Source organism: Choloepus didactylus, chromosome 18, assembly GCF_015220235.1.
Source record: "Choloepus didactylus isolate mChoDid1 chromosome 18, mChoDid1.pri, whole genome shotgun sequence".
NCBI lineage: Eukaryota > Metazoa > Chordata > Mammalia > Pilosa > Megalonychidae > Choloepus > Choloepus didactylus.
The window spans coordinates 52,932,238-52,951,870 of record NC_051324.1 but is presented as its reverse complement, the minus strand read 5'-3'; the positions used below and the strand labels follow the sequence as shown (position 1 = coordinate 52,951,870).

Genomic DNA, 19,633 nt, shown 5'->3' with positions numbered 1-19,633 from the left:
GAGACCTGCAAAAAAAAAAAAGATTTCTTTTAATCCACCTTCCTTTTTGCAGGCAGCAGTAGAAGAGTCTTTAAATCAAATGCAATCAGCAGGCTTGTCTCTTGTACTTACTCCCCGCTTCGCTCCCTGGAATTTGGCATTTGATGGATTCTGGATCTGACTTAAGGCTTTTTCCAAATCCAAGACTCGGGGAATTTTGTTAACAGTGCAATAAAAATAACTTCATCGTGTTACAGGAGGCACATTAAAGATGTAGTGTGTGTGTGCTGCTCTTTCTCTTTAAAATAAAAAAAAAAAAATACAGACAATGTTTCTTTAAAAGTCTCCATCTGCAAATCCCATTAGATGTGCATATAAGGTTTCTGATGATTAATAGTTGCCTGCTCGGGTTTTGGTTGGAGGGGATGGTGTGTGTGCGGGTTAACCCCTCCCTCTCCTCTCTCACGTTTCACTTCAGAAATTTGTCACTCTCTCCCCATCGCAGGATTTAAAAGTGTGTCTCAGCAGCCGGGGCTCAGCCCTCTGCAGGCATTTGCTTCGGGCTCTAGGACAAGCTCCTCGTCAGCTGGAGGCTCTGAGCTGGGCCAGTGAAAATGCCCAGTGTCATCGGCGACAAATACATGCACAAGGGACCCCGATAGGCAGGCTGGTGTGTCGATGGGCAGGAAGGAGAAGCAAAGTCTGACTGAGGTGTGTGCACACGTACAAGTGTACCTACTCCAAGGAGAGACTTTAGTTTTTGCTTTTTGTTTGGGTTCCTGGGGGTAATTTTCTGCTGAACATTTTTTCCCATTTAATTTTTTTTTTTTTTTTGCATTTCTAAAAATTTGAATATTAAAACTTGTAAAGAGTCCAACTTTGCAAGGACAGAGGAGTGAAGCAGTCAGCAGATGGATCCCGTGACCAGCAGCTGCATGAGGAGCCCCCAACCCCCAGCCCCAGCTTGGGGCTGCCTTCGGAACCCCCACTCCGAAGGCAATGGGGCCACAGGGCTACCCCACTACCCGCCAACCCCATTCTCCTTCCATCAGAAACCAGACTTCCCGGCGACAGCAGCGTACCCCGACTTCTCGGCCTCCTGCCTGGCTGCCACCCCACACAGCCTACCCCGAGAGGAGCGGGTCTTCACTGAGCAGCACCCCGCCTTCCCGCAGCCCCCCGACTGGCACTTCCCTCTCTTGGAGGGCCGGTGCAGGCTCAACCCGGGTCCGGGTGGGGGCTCTAGGGAGATGGGGGCCAGCAGCCCGGGCCTGGTGGACGCCACAGGAGGCCCAGGCGAGGACTACAGGGTCCTTGGGAGCACTGCCAATGGGACGGAGAAGAAGTCAACCAGAAGGAAAAAGGACAGTTCAGGTAGGTGGCTGGGAAGCAGATGAACACTGCTTTACTAACTGTGTGACATCAGGGAGGTCACTTTCCCTCTCTGAGCCTGGCTGCCCAGACCATGAAATGCAAGTACTACCTAATCTCTTGAAGCCAGGAGACTAGACCAGTTGGCCTTTGGGGTTTCTGCTGCTCAGAGTTCTAGGATTCTCTGGTAATGGAGTCTGTGTCTGTATCCTCCACACTCCTGGGCCAGCAAGAGAATGAAATAGGATCTGCAAAGATTTGAAGGACAAGCAGGATGGAGACTCTGAGTGCAGGCTGACAGGGCCGGAGCAGGGCTTTCCTGAATCAAGGCTGCCTTTGGCTCATACTTCTCCTGCCCTGCTCTAAATGGTCCCAGAGCCACAGGGCTTGCTCACCAGGGAGACTGCTGAGATCGAGGCTCAGGGGGTCAGCAAGTGGGTAAAGCAAGACAGGACCCTACAGGAGCCAAGAGGCAAAGGAGCAGATCTAGGGCCAGGATGGCAGGGAAGAAGGGGGGATGGGAGGCAGAGAGTTGGGGCAGCCTGCCCATGAGGTACCACCCTGCAGAGCTGGGCATTGCTCCGGCAAAGGGGGCAGCTCCCCATCCTTAGGTCTGGCTGACCCCCAGGGAAGTCACCCCTCCCAGGAGCCCTCCCAACCCAGTGCCGGCAGAGGACAAGCAGACACTGGGCCTCAGAAAGTCAGAAGATGCCCAGTATACAACCCCAGAGGCTGGAGAGTGGGGTCTGCCTGTTTCCTACCTTCCCACCTAAAGTCCACCTCCTCTCCCTGGTGGCGCTGTTATTTCCTTGCTTCCCCCAGAGGCCCTCCCCAGCTTCTCTCACTGCCTGTTCCCCTTTGGGCTGGCTCCCCTGTCCCCACTTGTCCAGAACAAGGCAGCACTTGTGCCTCTTGTCCCCACCACCCCATGTGTCCTCTTGACAGCCGCCCTCAAGAGAACATCTGTCTGTCCATACCTACAGAGGAACTTCTCACGGCGCTAACCAGGGGCAGAGTGGAATATGAGAGAATCAATGAACAAATGAGAACGCTTTGTGGTTTGCTTTACAGAGCACTTTCAATTTAGCACAGATTTCCCGAGCATCTTCTCTTTGCCAAGCACTGGCTGGGGTCCAGGGGATGCAGAGATGAATAGGGTGGTCTGGCCCCCAAAGAACTCACACTGAGGGGAAAAGGAGGCCTGCAGGTGACTGTGTGGGAGCAGGGTGTGCTACGACAGGGAGATTCAAGGTGCTACAGGCAACAGGCAGTGGCTCTTTTGAGTCCCCACAAGTTTGTGAGGTAGGCACAGCGGGTTATATCATCTCAATTCTATATCTGTTGGAAACGAGAGACTGAAAGTGTGAGGGGAACACGGCGAGAGTAGGTTGGGACAGGGTGACCAACTCCTCCCGGATTGCCAGGACTCTTCCGGTTATAGCATTGAAAGACCCGTGTCTCGGGAAACCCCTCAGTCCTGGGCTGGCCGCCCAAGAAGCGAGCTCAAACCCAGGCCTTTAGACCCCCAAAGCACAAGCCTCATTTTGAAATGATATTTGGTCTCCATCCTTGAAGAAGTCCCTGATGCGCCCAGGCTCGTGGGGTCCTAATAATCACAGCTTGCCCTCCTGGGAACTAAACAGAAGGGCCCTCTGGAGGTTTTACAAATCCTACCCCTGCATGGAGCTTCACTGAGAATCGGGCACTGCCTGCTTCTCCTTCCCGAGGAACTCTTATCTTAGCAACTTGTCCACAGCATCCCGTTGAAGAGATTCCCCTCCCTGGTGCCCGCCCCCGTGGCTCCTCCAGTGCTGCCCACCTTTGCCTCTTGGAAGGCTGCGTCCAGTCGCTTTCCAGGGAACCATGAGCCAAGGTCACTGGGTAGGCTTGGTCAAAGCCAAGGGCCTGCTGGGCTTGGGAAAAATCTCTTTCATCATTCCGTGTTTCAGCAAACCCTAAATGCGCCGCCTTTAATTTTAGCAACCAGCCAAGGGCTCCACTTTAGGGGGTAGCTCACGTGCCAAGCAGCTGACCACCAGACAGCACACAGACACCCCCTGCTGAATGCCCCACACTCCTCATAGGACTGGCCTCGGGGAGGGGGAGCCCAGCCAGGAGGGGCCCTGGGCTCTCCTGTGGGGTCCCCTCAGGAGCAGCAGCAGTGGCGTGAAGAAAGGTTCGGCAAGCTGCCATTCATTCGTTCCATGTGGTTCCAGACCCACTCTCTGTTCAGCACAGGGATCTTTATTTCCCAGGAGCTGGACTCCTTGTTTGGAATTGAACTGAAGGGGAAGGAAGCAGGAAAGATCGGCTTCGTAAGAGCCTAAAGAAAGGGGAAAATGATGAGCAAGGCCCGCCACTAACTCCAGGGATCTAGAATTCAGCTTAGAATAGACAAACCCACAAAGAACTTCCCACCCCACCTTGCCAACCCTGAGTCACTGGCTGGATCCTGTCTGTATTTAAAATGATAATTTGTTCACCGTGTTTTTTTGGCATTGATTTTGGCTTTTAGAGATCTTGCCCTAGAATATTACTTATCTTGATTACTGAGGTTTTGGGCACCTTTTACGTTTGGCTCTCAAAGCAAGTGCCTCACTTTGCCTCACCCTGATCACTGCTCACTGGCCCTGGAAGTTCAACCAGCACCTTCAGAAATGTGTTTTCCACTGTGCTTCATAGCCAGACAGTCAGGCTGCAGTTTCAGCACTACGACTTTTGGCTTTGTGCCTTTGGGCAAGTTCTTAACCTCTTGGAGCCTCTGTTTCCCCAGCTATAAAATGGTAATATAATAATAGCACCTTCCACAGAGAATCACTGTGAAGGCTACATGCAATGATCCACCAGATTAAAGCTGTGCCTGGTGCATAAGAGTTCAATAAATATTATCGACGAGTGGTATTAAGTCCATATTTTCTGAACCAGCCTTCAGAACACAGAGGTCTGACAAATATGGCTAACTTTATGGGGACATTGGAATTGAATATTTTAAATAGGCCATTCCAGAAATTCCTGAATCTGGAATATATAAGGTGGGAACTTTTATAATTATCATTGGGCCTAAAAATCCAGTTTTCATCAATTAGGGGCTTGGACCTAAGAGATTTGCTGGAGACGTTGGGGGGTGAGTTGTGCCCTGGCAAATGTATCCCACATTGGCCGACCAAGGCAGCCCTGGTAAATGAAAGTTCCCGAAAGTTTGGTATAAAGGGAACGATCTCTGGTCTCCCCTCTCCTCCCTCCACCATCCCCAAGTACCACCCCCCACCCCACCCCACCCACTCCCAAGGAAGCTGGAGCTGATTTGTTCAGCTAAGCGATCAGGAAAATGGGGTCCCTGGCCTTCCCCCACACTGGGATATTCTGTTGGTTCACAATACAAGACTGATTTAGGAGGCCAGTGTCATGTTATCTTACAGGCACCATTCCCAGCCCCAGGCGGGGGGTGTAAAGACCCCTGCTGGCAGGGACATCTGTGAGGCCACTGTTTTCTTCCCCCAAACTGTCATTGCTGCTACTGTGGTCGGCTTAAATTTATGGGAATGAGAGATTTCACAGTGATTTCCTGATAGGGTTCAAGGGAAGGTCGCATGTGATCAGCCTGGCTGCAGGTGAATCTGATCACCCGCCTGGGAGAGCCCTTGGGTCCCAGCTCCGCACACACTCAGGGCCACTCTTGCTCACCAGCTCTGAGACTCACCTTTAATCAGACTTGTCCCATCCCCCTTCAGCTCTGCCACGTGTGCTTTCCCAGGCTTGTCCTTCCACGATCTCACCTCTTTAGTGTCTGATCTCCCCCATTCCTGCCCATCAACAAACTAGCTTTGCCCAAGGGTTAAGATAACTAACTCCTCTTGCCCCTTCCCGCCTGATCTAGTCTATAGGTGACCTTCCGCACCTCCACAGCCGCTCCCCCTGCCAGGAAGGCTTCCAGTTTACTGGCCTTGCAAAATGCGCTACGTTTTCTTTCCCACTCCCTGCCTTTGCTTAGACTGTTGCCTTGAACATCCTTCCCTCCCCCTACTCTTTTGTCTATTGAAGCCCGAATTATTTTAAGATGCAGCTCAAAAACCACCCCTTCTAAGAATCCTTCCCTGACAGCCCCTACACACATGCACACACACACACAGACTGTGCCTTATCCACACCTCCATTTTAGCATCTAACCACACCTGGTCTTGCATCCCGAGTTATACATGCATATGGCTGCCTCTCCCCCTAAAATTGAAGTGTCTCAAGGGCAGGAACAGTATCTGGCTCACCTTGCAGGCTCCCAAGCACCTACACAGAGGAGAAGATCATTCACTGTCTTGTCAATAGCCTCTATTGCAGCCTGGCATTCATTCATTCATTCATTTTTCCCACCCTTCCTATGAGAGGCTCAACTGCCTGGCATGAGGGTTTCCACCTTGAGTGATGAGCTTCTGTAAAACACATCAGGACTTCTATGTTCTCACTCATGAGAAAGGTGTGCAGAGAGCCAGTCTTTAATCATAAAACCAGCCCACGGTCAGTGTGAATGCTGGGGTCAGAGAGACCCACAAACATCCACATGCAGGCTGGGCTGACCGCAGAGGAAAACCTGGGGGTCCTGGGTCAGATCCCCAAGTACCAGGGCCACCATGGCTGGGCAATAATGGGGACCCACCATGGCCAGGCATTGGGGGGGGATACCACGGCTGTCCCCCTGGTATGTGGCTGTGTTCTCCAGTCTAGAGGAAAAGGCACCTTTTGCAAATCTGCAGAAGTTGCCTATGGGCTAGCATCAGCCCTGCCAAGCACCCCATTGGTCTCTCTCTCTTACTTCTCAGCAGGGAGGATTGGATGGGGGCTGGGGTGTAGCGACAAACACAAGGTTCCAGCAGTGGCACAAACGCCCCAGTTAAAACCCTCTCTAATGACAACAGCATCTCAGAGGTGTGTAGGACCTCTGAGATTTCCTAGCCCAGGGTCCTGTCGGCCACTAGAGCTTTCCACTTGGGACAGGGCACCGTTTCTGGCCACGGGCATATACCTGAGTTCTCACACTAACAAGTAGAGATGAGAAAGGTGGAGATGGTTTTAGGATTGAATCTCTAAAGAAGGGCTATTTGGCCAAGGAAGAAGGAAAGGAGGTGATAGTGGCTGTGGGAGCAAAGGAAATGGACAACCCCAGCAAATGCCGTGGGGTTGATCTCCCACCCACTCCCCCCTGTCCCCAGGGGGACATGGTAATGGAGGGCGGGTACTAAGTGCACTAACCAGGCACAACTTACTGGCCGTGTGAGCTCCCTGATCCTACGCTCCACCTCTGAAAAATGAGGATAAATAGTATCTACCTCAAGGGTTGCTGCGGGAATTAAATGAGAAGGTGGATGTGAGGTCCAGAGCCAGTGCTGCTGGCCCTTGGTAACCAACCCCTCAATCTGATTTATCCACAGGTGAGCAACCTTCTCTTTGCAAAGCATTCTCCCCATGCTGGCTGCATCCCAGGGTGCACGCACTCAGAGCTCAACCAGGCAGTGACCTGAGCTCAGGCAGAGCCTTTGAGACCTGCCAGCCAGGTCGGCCTGAGCTCTACAGGCCCTGGATCCAGGGTGGTTGCAGTGCTGGGCGGGGTGTGGTTGGAGAGGCTGCACAGCTGCCGAGGCATCTCTTGCCCCAACTCCAACCCCAGAGCCCCCAGTGAGGAAGAAGCCTCAGAGCTCCGATCGCCAGCCCAGGAGGAGGGGCTGGAACTCCACCCCCTGCCAGGGTCCCTCCAGGCACCCCCTGCCTCCTGGTTAGAGCTCCTCCCTCTCCTCCTCTAAGCGGGCAGAGGTCAGGGCCTAAAGCAGGGTCACAGACCGCAGCCAGTGTCTTAACTCAGACGCGCCTGCACAAATTCGATGCCTGTGTCTGCTCAGGCCCTGGCCCAGGCACAATAGGGAGGTTCTGGGAAGTCAGTTTCTGACCAGTTTCCAAGATGCAAGAGTCCCAAGAGCCCTTGGCCTCCATGAGGTCAGCCGAGGGCCACCTCCGTTCTGTCCTAATGCCCTGCAGGTCAGTGGCTCAGGAGATCTGCCCCGCTCGCCTGATTTCTCTGGCTCCCAAGTGGTGGGGATGGAGCTTAGAGGCCAAGCAGCTGTCCCTTTCTAGGCGCAAGGCTCACAGCATCCCTGCAAAGGCCCAGAGCCAGCCCCTTTCCCCCATTCCCTCTCTGCTCATTGAATCAGCTTCCCACCCAACTGGGCTCCCTGGCCTCTAGCCAGGACCCACTCCCCATCCCACCCCCATCCTTTCCTAGTCCATGTTTATCCCTGTTTTCCTTGCATACAGTGGTACAGTTACAGTGTGAGCTTGAAACCCACACTTCCTTTGGTGATAGCTGAGGGTGTCATCTGGAACTTATAAACACACAAAGTCCAGAACTGCCCACGTACCCACCCCCCATCCTGGAGGCTCGCTGCTCCCATCTCTCCTCATTGCCACCACTCCTCTTTCCTAACTTCCCTCCACACCCCCCACCCCCTCATCTTCCTCATCACCCCATCTCACAGCCCAGTCCATCCCACTCGGCCTCAGCACAGCCTCACCTGCTCCCCTCACTTCTGCCTCCCCTACTGCCCCACCCCGCCTGTCAAGACCACTATTCAGGCACTCCATTCCAGAAGAATCTGCTTCTCTACCCCTGGTCCCTCTGCTCTGCTCCTCAAAAAGGCTGGGAGCCCCATTCAAGTCTTTTCAGGCATTTATGGGAGAGGGAACGGGCAGGACATTAAGGTGCGGCAGGGCCCAGGGAGAAGAGCAGGCCAAGCCTAGGAAGTTGGGGAGGTCCCCAATGTGAACACCATCTGGTCTTGGGCTGGACCCATCCAGGACTTGTCTATTTTGATGGGCCTTGACCATCATTCTGAAGCTGAAAGTAGCAGAGCTAAGAAGGACATCAAAGTATCTGTGCTGTGATAGTCCAGGGAGCTGCAATGCCATTTGCAGAGGGTTTGCTAAGGTTTCACCTACTTATATTCTACCCAAGATGTCCCCTCCCTCTGCCCTCTCTGGGGAGTCCCAGGGAGAAAGACCTAGACCCAGACCCAGACACTGTCCCTGGTGTGGACATAGCCTCCATGCTCATCCTCTCCCCTAGTCCATGACATGGTGGCTGTGGCTTTGGGCTGGTCCCCGAGGACTCTGGGCAAGCCACTTGGCCTCTCTAGGCCTTAGTTTCCTCATCTGCTCAATAGGCTACTTCATATCTTACCCACCTCACAGAATAATTAAAGGATACAATAGGAGGCAGCATAATGGAATAGAAATACCATCCTACCAAGGAAATCTGGGTTCTAGGCCCTCTTCTGCCATTAACTTGCTGTGTGTCCTTAGGCACATCCCTTACCTCCTCTGAGCTCACCTGTAAAATGAAAAGGGACATAGATCATCTCTAAGTCCCTTTCCAGTACAGCTGCAAAGTGCTATTCATCTGTGGGGCATATGGCTTTCTTTCTGGATGTGGGTAGAAATTTATGTAGATCAATGCTGCAAGAGTTGGGGACTAGGGAAAACAGGACTCCAAAAAGACATGTTCCCTTGGGTCTGTCTGAACCTCCTTGTAGCGCCGATAAAGCTGTCTGCTAACTTGAGGAAGGCCTGCCAAATGTGACAGCTATTTATGAAATAATTTGCCTTGGACTGTGGAGAAGCTCATGGTGGAAACCACAATTACACACACATCCTGCTTGCATTTGTCTGGGCGCCACAGCCTGTTCCATCAGGGCCCTGCTCACTCTGAGGGTCTAGAGCTGGGCAGGGGCTGCTTCTCCTTCCCCACAGCTCCCCCTTCCCCAGCAGAGCCGAGCATCCTCCCTCTGCAGCCCTGGGAGAGGCACCTGCTAGCCCTAAGAGAGAAGCAGGACCAGGCAGACAGATGCAGATCATATTCTCATCACATCTAGTTATCGTGCCTGGAATCACAGGCTCCCTGGCAGGCTGAAGTTCCCCCAATAGTGGACAGAGACACAGACCCAAGCAGAGATATAGAAAAGTAGTGGAGAAGGGAAATTTTTAAAAAGTCCAGATACTTAAAAAGCATCCCTTTCACACAGCTCTGGAAGCATGATGCCTTAAGGGACATCTTATCTAACCTCCACCCATAACTCATCTCTCCAATGTTATCTCCAAGAGACCGTCTTGTGATGTTTCTTTCAAACAGAGCCTCAACTGTGGACAAGGCCCTGGGCCAGGGGTGAACACACATTCTCGATCTCAGTTTACCTCCTCAGCAGCCTTATGATCACAGCAGGGATAACTGTTCCCATTTTCCAAATGCGGAAACTGAGGCTCAGGGAACTTAAGGGACTTGCCCAAGGTCAGAGACCTCTTCCTTGGAGCCAGCCTCTGCCAAAGTGTCCTCAGACACCTCTGCAAACACAACTCCCCTCCACTCGGCTCTGGGCAGGCAGCTTTGCACATAGGAGGGAGAGAGCAATCTCCCAGCACAGCTGCCATCTTTGGGCTGAGGACCTTGGGAACACTGGCAGGGCTTTGAGACAGGGCTTGAGGGCGAGCCCCCAGGTCAGACTGAAGGGAGGAATTAGGGGACACCACAAGAATGTGTGGAGCTGGAAGAGGTCTCAGAGTTCTTTGAGGCCAGGAGTTCTCAACAGGAGAGGCGGTAGGGAGAAGAGAGGAGGGTTTCAGGAGCCTGGACTTGTGCATTGGGAAAGAACTCAGTCACCAGCTCTCTGGGTGAAAGAAGATCCAGCTCATTCCCATGCTTTTACACATGGGGAAACTGAGGACCAGAGAGGGCTGGGAGGCTCCCCAACAAAGACATCCTCTACTGGGACCAAACCATCTTGGGAAGCATGGGTTCCTTCCATCTGGTAACGTGCACACAAACTTCCTTTCGGTGAGCTGACAGACTGAACACCCCCAGTTTTTTTTTTCCATCTTGAGGAAAACATTGCAATTTTTATGCTGTTGTAGAACAAAGAAAACCATAACTTCACTTGTTTTCATAGCCAGCTTCCCAAAAGCTGGCTATTTCATCATTTCTAAGAGTGATGAAAGATTTCCCCCTCCTCCAGGAAGCTCCTGAGGTGCCAGTGTCCCACTCCAGCATCACTGGGTGGAACCCTAAGGTTCACACAGGGCATTAGCGGCTGAGAGAGTCGATTCCTGGCCCAGGCTTCTTTCACTGCTTCCTTTTCTTTTCCCCCATGAGGCCCCAGGGCCTACAGGACAAAGAGTAACAAGTGGAGGCCAGGAGACCCAGAGGACAGGTAGATGCAGAGAGGGCTCGGCTTGGGGATGGCGGTCAGCCACCTGTACACCCAGTTCAAGACTAGCTCCAAAGGAGTCCTCTCCCTAGCTCCCCTCTTTTCTCTAGGATTATGTGCAGGACTCTGGGGGAGAGGCTGTCTGTGGGATTCCGTGGGGCACCTCTGCACACCCACGCAGGCCCGGGCGAAGGCCAGGGCAAGTGTGGGCCGCCATCCAGGATGGCACCCCCTGGGGTCCTGGAGGTTGAGACTAGCAGGGCTGTCAGGGTCCAGGTCTAGCCCCCAGCCAGCCAGCCAGAAGATAAAGAACCTACGCCAGGGGAGCCACTGCTCTACAGTCAAGTGGACTTGGGTTCAAATCCCAGCTCTGCCACCTACGGAGCTGCCCGGCACACTGGGCCCTGTCCTTGGGCCTCTCGGAGGCTGCTTCCTCCCCTGCAAACAGGCCAGGTAGATTCAGGAGCAACTGCAGGTTAGAGGCAAATGTGAGCCAAAGCAGTTACATCCCCGGGGAGAGAGCTATTAATCAAAAAAGCACACAAATCAACATAACAATGCTAAAGGAGGTAGTAACAGCACCTGTGATAGGATTAAAGCAGTGAAGACATCTAAGCATATAGAAACCGCAAGAAGTGCCAGCTGTTATTAACCCTGCCCTTCAAGAGACATTCTGTGGAATTGAGGAATTTGAAGAATGTTATTTGTCCAGTGCTTTATGGTGTTTGAAGCATTTTCCACACACAGTAGCTTGCCCACTCTTCCTAGTAACCCTGTGAGGTAGGTACGTTATTTCCCCCAATTTCTTGATGAGGAGATTTAAGCTCAGAGAGGTTAGGTGACTTCCTCAAGGTCGCCAGCAAGGAGATTCGGGATTCAAAGCTGGCCACAAGCCCTCTGCGCTTTATCCTCCCCTCGACTATTAAACGCAAAAGTGAGGGCAACACTTGCAGCCCTGGGCCAGGAGGCGGTCGTGAAACCAGCGACAGGCTCCACCAGGAGTCTGGGCTGTGGCACGGGTTTCTTGGCTTCACTCTCCGGCCCACGGGCCGGGATGAGCTCGGGGGAGGCCGCGCATCCGCTGCGTGACTGTCCCTCCCGGGCCCGCGGCCAGCGGGGCGCGGCGCTGGCGGCGGCCAAGGCCGGCGGACTCCTCGGGGACCCCGGCCCCGGGCTGCGCGTCCTTCCCCTTCAGCCCACGCTCCCGCTTCCGGAGGGGTCTGGCCTGCCTTCCCCGGCCGGGAGCCAGAGGCCGCCGGGCACACAGCCCGGGCCGGGGCACTCGCCCCCTTTGCCTCCTCCAGGGGCGCTTCCGGCAGGCGGCCCACCCGAGCCCGGCGCCGGCACCCGGGCGAGGGCGCCGCGAGCCTTCTCCCCGCTCCTGAGCCTCCGGGCTACGGGAAGTCCCTCGGGCCCCTCCGATGCCCCGCGCCCGCGGCCGGGGCTCCTTGGGGAGCGGCCCCTCCTCCGCCTTCTCGGGTTCCCGGCACCGGAGCCGCGAGCCCACTCGTCTTCCCGGGGGCCGCCGCACGCGCAGGGAGGCTGTGAGATGGGCCCGCAAATCGCTTTACCGTGCGCCCTCCGGCGCGGGAGAGCCACCCAGGCCCGCGCACTTCTCCCCGGCTTCCCGCAGCGTGGCGCGGGGCCGCAGACGCGGAAACAGCCCCACAAAGGGATTGAATGAAAAGCAGGAGAAGGAAGCGCTTTGGACAGGAGTCAGCCAGGCTCAAAGTTTCAGATTGGAACGCGGTGTTTATGCGAGGTTTCGACATACCCCTAACTGCCCACAACTTAGCAGCTTAGCAGGGGGCTGTGAGCGGCTTCCTGACGTAGCACCACCCTGTCTAAATCCCTCCACCAGCCCTTGAGACCCCATCTCTGAGAACTGCGCCCGCACACACAGCAGGGTGGGTATGGGATCTTTGAGGGACAGAGGTTTGGGGCACATTTTTCTCCATGCAACTGTGTCGCTGTGGGTAACACCTGACTTTGAACCACAGGCCCCTCGTCTGTGAAACGAGGACGATGAAGTGAATGACTTGTACATTTTAGAGCCCTGCACGGAAAGAAGCGGTTCTGGTAATTACTTACTGCAGTCATGGCTTGCCTTATTAGTTCATTGTTTAGGTTTGAAGGTCTCCCTTCTGCTCGCCCCTCCCCCCACCATTTAAATAGGCTGCCTCTTACACTGTTCATGATCTAGCAATAACAGTCCCTTTAATTTGCACACTACTTTACAAATGCTTTCTACCTGATATTTCATTTTAACGTATGTGAGTGGTTAAGCACATCCTCTCTGGAGTCAATCTGCATTTGACTCCTGCCTCCACCACTCACTGGCTGGATGAACTGAACTTGTTTACTTCTCTGTACTTAGTTTTCTAGTCTGTAAAATGGGGGTAATACTAAAGCTCACCAAGTTGAGTTACTGTAGCCTTAAGTGGATAATACATATCAGGTGCTTGGTACAGCGCCTAGCACAGGGTATGTTCCCTGGACCCTTGTTAGCACTTAAGATTGAACCCCTGCTTTGTCTAACTTGGAGTCTCCTTTGTAGGCGTCCTGATGGATTTTCCAGACTTGGTGCCTCCCAGTGTCAAAGGGAGAAAGAAGCTTAAAGCAGTACTTCTCAATTTACTTGTGCACACAAGGCCCTTGAGGATCTTGCTAAAATGCTGATTCTGATTCAGAAAGTCTGGGGTGGGGCCCAAGATCTGCATTTCTGACCAGCTCGGGGAGCTGCTGATGCTACTGGCACTGGATCACCCTTAGGGTAGCAAGATCTTACAGCAGCAGTTTGCAAATTTGACCACAACAGAATCTCCAGGAAGGCTTGTTAAAACAGATTGCTAAATGGCAGGGGGGCGGGGCACATTATAACCAACAGAAATAAAAGGATTATAAAAGGATATCATGAACAATTCTATGCCAACAAATTAGATAACCTAGATGAAATGGACAAATTCCCAGAAGCACACAAACCACCTACACTGACTCACGAAAAAATAGTTGTCAACAGACAAGAGATTGAATCAGTAATCAAAAACCTCCCAGCAAGAAAAACCCAGGACCAGAGAGCTTTGCTGGAGAATTCTACCAAACATTCAAAAAAGAATTAATACCAATCCTCCTCAAACTCTTCCAAAAAAAAAAGAAGACGGAGAAGAAGAAGAAAGAGGAGAAGAAGAAGAGAACACTTCCCAACTCACTCTGAGGCCAGCATCACCTTAATACCAAAACCAGATAAAAATATTCACAAGAAAAGAAAATTACAGACCAATATCCCTCATGAATGTAGATGCAAAAATCCTCAACAAAATACTAGCAAACCAGATCCAGCAGCACATTAAAAAAATTATACACCACAATGCAATGGGATTTATCCTGTGTGTGCAACGGCGGTTCAACAAGAAAAGCAATTATTGTAATACACCACATTAACAGAATAAAGGCGAGGAACCACACAATCATCTTAATTGAGGTAGAAAAGGCATTTGACAAAATTCAGTACTCCCTTCTGATAAAAATACTCAGAAAACTAGGAATAGAAGGAAACAACCTTAACAGAATAAAGGGCATATATGAAAAACCCACAGCTAACATACTCAGTGGTGAAAGCTGAAAGCTTTCCCCCTAAGATCAGGAACAAGACAAGGATGCCCACTCTCACCATTGTTATTTGATATTGTACTGGAAATTTTAGCCAGAGAAATTAGGCAAGTAAAAGAAATAAAAGTCATCCAAATAGGAAAGGTGTATTGCAGATGACATGATCCTATATGTAGAGAATCCTGAAAAATCCACAACAAATCTACTAGAGCTAATAAATGGATTCAGCAAAGTGGCAGGGTACAAGATCAACATGCAAAGATCAGTGATGCTTCTGTACACTAGTAATGAATAATCTAAAGAGGAAATCAAGAAAATATTCCATTAACAATAGCAACTGAAAGAATCAAATATCTGTGAATAAATCTAACCAAGGATGTAAAGGACTTGTATATGGGAAACTATGAAACATTTCCAAAAGATATTAAAGAAGACCTAAAGAAATGGAAGGACATTCCATATTCATGGATTGGAATATTGTTTAGATGTCAATTCAACACAAAGCGATATACAGATCCAATGCAATTCCAATCAAAATTCCAACAGACTTCTTTGCAGAAATGGAAAAGCCAATCATCAAATTCATATGGAAAAAAAAATTCATATGGAAGGGCACATGGCCCTGAATAGCCAAAAATATCTTGACAAAGAAGAACAAAGTTAAGGGCTCACACTTCCTGATTTAAAAACTTATTACAAAGCTACATTTATCAAAACAGCATGGTTCTGGTACAAGGACAGAATTGAATGGAACTGAATTGAGAGAAAAGAAAAAGACCTTCACACTTTCAACACAAGTGCCAAGTCCATTCAGTGGGGAAAGAACAGTTTCTTCAACAAATGGTGCTGGGAGAACTGGATAGCCATATGCAAAAGAATGAAGGTGGACCCTACCTCACACCATATACAAAAATTAACTCAAAATGGATCAAAGAACTAAAACTATAAAACTCCCAGAAGAAAACAGAGAAACATCTTCAGGATCTTGTGTTAAACAGTAGTTTCTTAGACTTTATACCAAAAGCATGGGACTTCATCAAAATTAAAAACTTTTATAAATCAAAGCACTTTATCAAGAAAATAAAAAGACAATCTTCAGAATAGGAGAAAATATTTGGAAACCATATATCTGATAAAGGTTTAATATCCAGAATATATAAAGAACTCCTACAACTCAACAAGACAAACAACCCAATTTAAAAATGGGCAAAAGTCTTGAATAGACATTTCTCCAAAGAAGATATGCAAATGGTGAATAAGTACATGGAAACGTGCTCTATGCCAACCAAAATGCAAGAACTGCAAATCAAAACCAGAATGAGATATCATCTCACCCCCACTAGACAGGCTACTAATTAAAAAAAAAAAAAAAAATTGGGGAGGATGTGGGGAAATAGGAACATTTTTCCATTGTTGGTGGGAACGTAATATGGTGCAGCCACCATGGAAAGCAGTTCAGTGGTTCCTCAGAAAGTGAAGTATAGAATTACCATATAACCCAGCAATCCAATTTCCAGGTATATACCTCAAAGAATTGAAAGCAGGGACTCGAACAGATATTTATATACCGATGTTCATAGTGTCATTATTCACAATTGCCAAAAGGTGGAAGCAACCCAAGTGTCCATCAGCCGATGAATGGATAAACAAAATATGGTATATACACACAATGGAATATTATTTAACCTAAAAGGGAGTGACATTCTGGTGCATGCTACAACATAGAGGATCCTTGAAGACATCATGTTGAGTGAAATAAGCGAGACACAAACAGACAAATACCATATGATCTCACTTATATGAAATAAACAGAATACACAAATTTATAAAGTCAGAAACGAGAATACAGGTTCCCTGGGGCCTGGTGAAGAAGTGGAATGGGGAGTTGATGTTTAATTCATACAGAGTTCTGTTTGGGGTGATGAAAAAAGTTTGGCAATGGATGATGGTGATGGTGGCACAACTTTGTGAATGTAATTAACACCACTGAATTATCTGTTTGAAAAGGGATAAAAAGGGGAATTCCAGGTTGTATACAAGTTACTCACACACACACACAAACCCACAGAACTGTACAATGCAAAGAGCAAACCCTAAACAGTGAGCTAAAGTTAATAGCATAATTATAATAATATTGCTTCATCAGTTGTAACAAAAGTACCACACTAATGCAAAATAATTATATTGAAAACTGTGTGTGAGAGGGGGGTATATGGGAACTCTGTACTTTCTGTCTGATTTTTCTGTAAACCTACAACTGCTCAAATTTTAAAAATAAAAAGATTGCTAGCCGTCCACCCCCACCCCCACCCTGAGTTTGTGATTCAGTCGTCCTGGGGTGGGGTACGAAGACCGAGGATTTGCAGTTCCAACAAGTTCCCAGGTGCTGCTGATTCTGCTGGCCTGGGAACCACAGTTTGGGAATTACCACCTTAGAGCTTCTTGCCTCAGAGTTTACATCTACTAATGACGTCATGCTGGGGAGTGGGCTGGATGCGGGAGCAGATCTTTAAACAGCTAAGGTAAGCTTCATGTGCCTCAGGAATTTAAAAAAAAGAGGGACGCACCTGAGATTGGGAACCAGAAAGAACTTCCCAGTCTTCAGGGGAGTGAGATACTGGAAGGAATAATGAGGGGACAGCATAGCTTCTTTCCCAGAATCCTTTAAAACCTGAGACAGGGACAGGCTGCCCAGCTGCTTGAGGACAAAAGAAAGGGAACGCAGGCCCCTTTGGCTCACGTCCTCCTGGTGGGTCCCCTCTTTCCCCAGACAACCCAGGCAGCCGAGGGAAGCCGGAAGGCGGCAGCAAGGCCCGCAAGGAGAGGACGGCTTTCACCAAGGAGCAGCTGCGGGAGCTGGAGGCGGAGTTCGCGCATCATAATTACCTGACCCGGCTGCGGAGATATGAGATCGCTGTGAACCTGGACCTCTCTGAGCGGCAGGTGCTGCAGCCAAGCGGCCCCTCCTTTTCTCGGCCCACCGTCCTTTCTTCTGCTTCTCACCCTCCTCCTTTCTCTTCTCCCTCCACCTCCCCACAAACCTTCCTTTTCTTCTCCCTGCTGCTCAGTCCAGTGGTTTTGCAACTATGGCTATAGGTGAGAATCACCTGTACAATGTCTAGGCTTCACCCTTGGAGGTTGTGTTGATTGGTCTGGGATAGGAGCCAGGGATCAGACTTTTTTCAAAGCCCCCTAGATGACTTTCATATGCAGACAGGGTGGGAACCTCTGTTCCAATTATTCCCCAACACTGGAATCACCTGAAGGGCTTGTTTAAAATGCAGATTCCAGAGTCCCAGCTACAGAGAGTGATTCTGCAGTAAGAATGAGTGGGACTGGGAACCTGCATTTCTAATAGTTCTCCGGATGATTTGGACAACAGACGGTTCCTTGGCTTCGAGAAAAAGTCCCCCTTGTCCTTTGTTTTAGGCTCTAACATGGGGTAATAGTCCTAGTAGTAGTAGTAGTAACTGATAGTAAATTTCAGTTTATAAAGCACTTTACTGGAGTGCTGGATTTAGAACCGGAAGACTGAGATCCAAATCCTGTGAGTCCTGCTTCCTAGCTCTGTGACCTCTGGGACATGTCTGTTAACCTCTCTGGGTCTCCATCTCTAATCCAGAGTCATAATCCTAGCCTGCAGTTAATCCTGAAGCTCAGATGAGAAAATGTGCAGACCGGAGCTAGCTTAATGGTGTTTATAAATGTGCCTAAAGATGAGACTGATGATCTTTTGCTTCCAGACCTTTGGGTAATAGCAGCTGGAGGGAGATGTTGGCACGGAAGGAGAAGGACATGTGGAAGGGGGTGGGGACAATGCAGATGGCCTTTTAGAACCTGTTCCCATGACTATCCATGGCTTGGCTTTATCTGGAGACACAAGACAAGCCTCTAGACAGATTTCTGTGTCCTCCTGTTGATCTCAGTTTCTGGGGCCTTTGGGGGAGTGGAGAGGGGCACATGAGGGTTTCAAGCTGGGACCACTGGGCTAGCTTGAGCATTGGCATGGGGAGGGGCTCCCACCGGCCCTGGAGTGACCAGGCCCCTTTGCTTCCTCTCCCAGGTCAAAGTGTGGTTCCAGAACCGGAGGATGAAGTGGAAGCGCGTGAAGGGGGGTCAGCCCATCTCCCCCCATGGGCAGGACCCTGAGGATGGGGACTCTGCAGCCTCTCCAAGTTCAGAGTGAGAACCTCCTTGGAGAAAAAAAAGACTGAGAACTGAGCCCCCTACCCAACTATCCCCACCCCAATCCCACCTTCACTTTCTCCCACCCACCCCAGGGCAGCCTTCCCATGTCTTGCAGTGACTCTTGCATATGAAACTGCCCAGAGTTCCTGGGGGCCCTGAAGCTTCCCAGAAAGCCTTCCCTGGGGACTTTGCCTCCCACAACTCTTACAGAATCATATAGAAGTCCTACCTGAGTGAATCCGGGGAGTGGCTCCAGGGGACACTCCAGGGGACACTGCCTCTCAGGGTCCCTCAGGTACACCTGGACACCCTCCTGCCACCTTCTTTGTACACCAGGCAGGCCTTCTCCAGGTCTGGACACCACCTGGCCTTGTGCAAGGGGAGCCTTGGGACAAGCTGGTGCTCGTGAGAGAGAACCTTCCAGAAGAAAGGAAATGACTGAGGCACACGCACCCTGGACCACCCCTCCTCTCTGAGCTCTACATCTGAAGCTTTGGGGACCCTTAGTTGTCCCTAAGCCCCAGGGAAAATCAGTGTGAGGAGGGCTGAGGACAGAAACTCAGCTACTGCAAACCAGAAACCCAAACAGTCTCCAAGCTTGTTGATTGTTAAGTGGGCAAGTTTATGAGCACTGATGGGAGAAGATGGTAGAAAAATAGCTCTCTGTGGTCTCCATAGAGGCCCATTCACACTGACTTGACTGGGTGGGTGAGAATGAAGCCAGAATAGCACCTGCTTCTTCAAAATCAATTCAGGGCTAGAGCTGGGGCTGTTAAGCAGAGCCCCCAGAGCAGTGGAGCAGCTAAACCTGTTAAATCCACAATTTCTGTATTGAAAACCTATCCAGATGCTCACATTATTGAGCTGATGGCTGGAAAGTGTCCCCTATGTTCTCAGGATGGGGGTGCTAAATACTAGGGCTGCTGCATGATTGCAGAAGAGTGCAGAAGGTTCAGCTGCAGTTTCCCATGCTCTCAAAGGATTCTGGCTGCAAACAGGGTCAAGAAAACTGTTCCTCTTCCTCTACAGAATGCCTTTTATTCCTCTCCCATGCAGTCTGCAAAGGCTGTTATTGTGGGAGCAATTGTGAGGTTTGTGTGTGTGAAGTGCCCAGAACTGCTGAGGGTCACACTCCAGAACTGATGGCCGAACAGCCTGGGGAGACTGAATCCTTGGCAAGAGAATCTGCCTTCCTCAGTGCCCTTGTCCCAGTACTCGCTTGTGCTGCACGATGAAGACAGCACGAGTTT

The 19,633-nt window shown here is 50.5% G+C and overlaps 1 protein-coding gene across 2 annotated transcripts; it reads left to right on the top strand.

The window, feature by feature from the left end:
* The first annotated feature begins 890 nt into the window (after nucleotides 1–890).
* Nucleotides 891–18,381, top strand: MEOX1 (mesenchyme homeobox 1). Of its 2 annotated transcripts, XM_037810334.1 has the most exons (3): nucleotides 891–1,353; nucleotides 16,966–17,138; nucleotides 18,259–18,381. In XM_037810334.1, exons 1-3 carry the CDS (start codon nucleotides 891–893, stop codon nucleotides 18,379–18,381), a joined length of 759 nt encoding a protein of 252 aa, XP_037666262.1. The 2 variants fall into 2 exon arrangements, with proteins under 2 accessions (XP_037666262.1, XP_037666263.1); XM_037810335.1 differs by lacking the exon at nucleotides 16,966–17,138 and having other exon boundaries at nucleotides 18,259–18,344.
* Nucleotides 18,382–19,633: the final 1,252 nt, after the last annotated feature.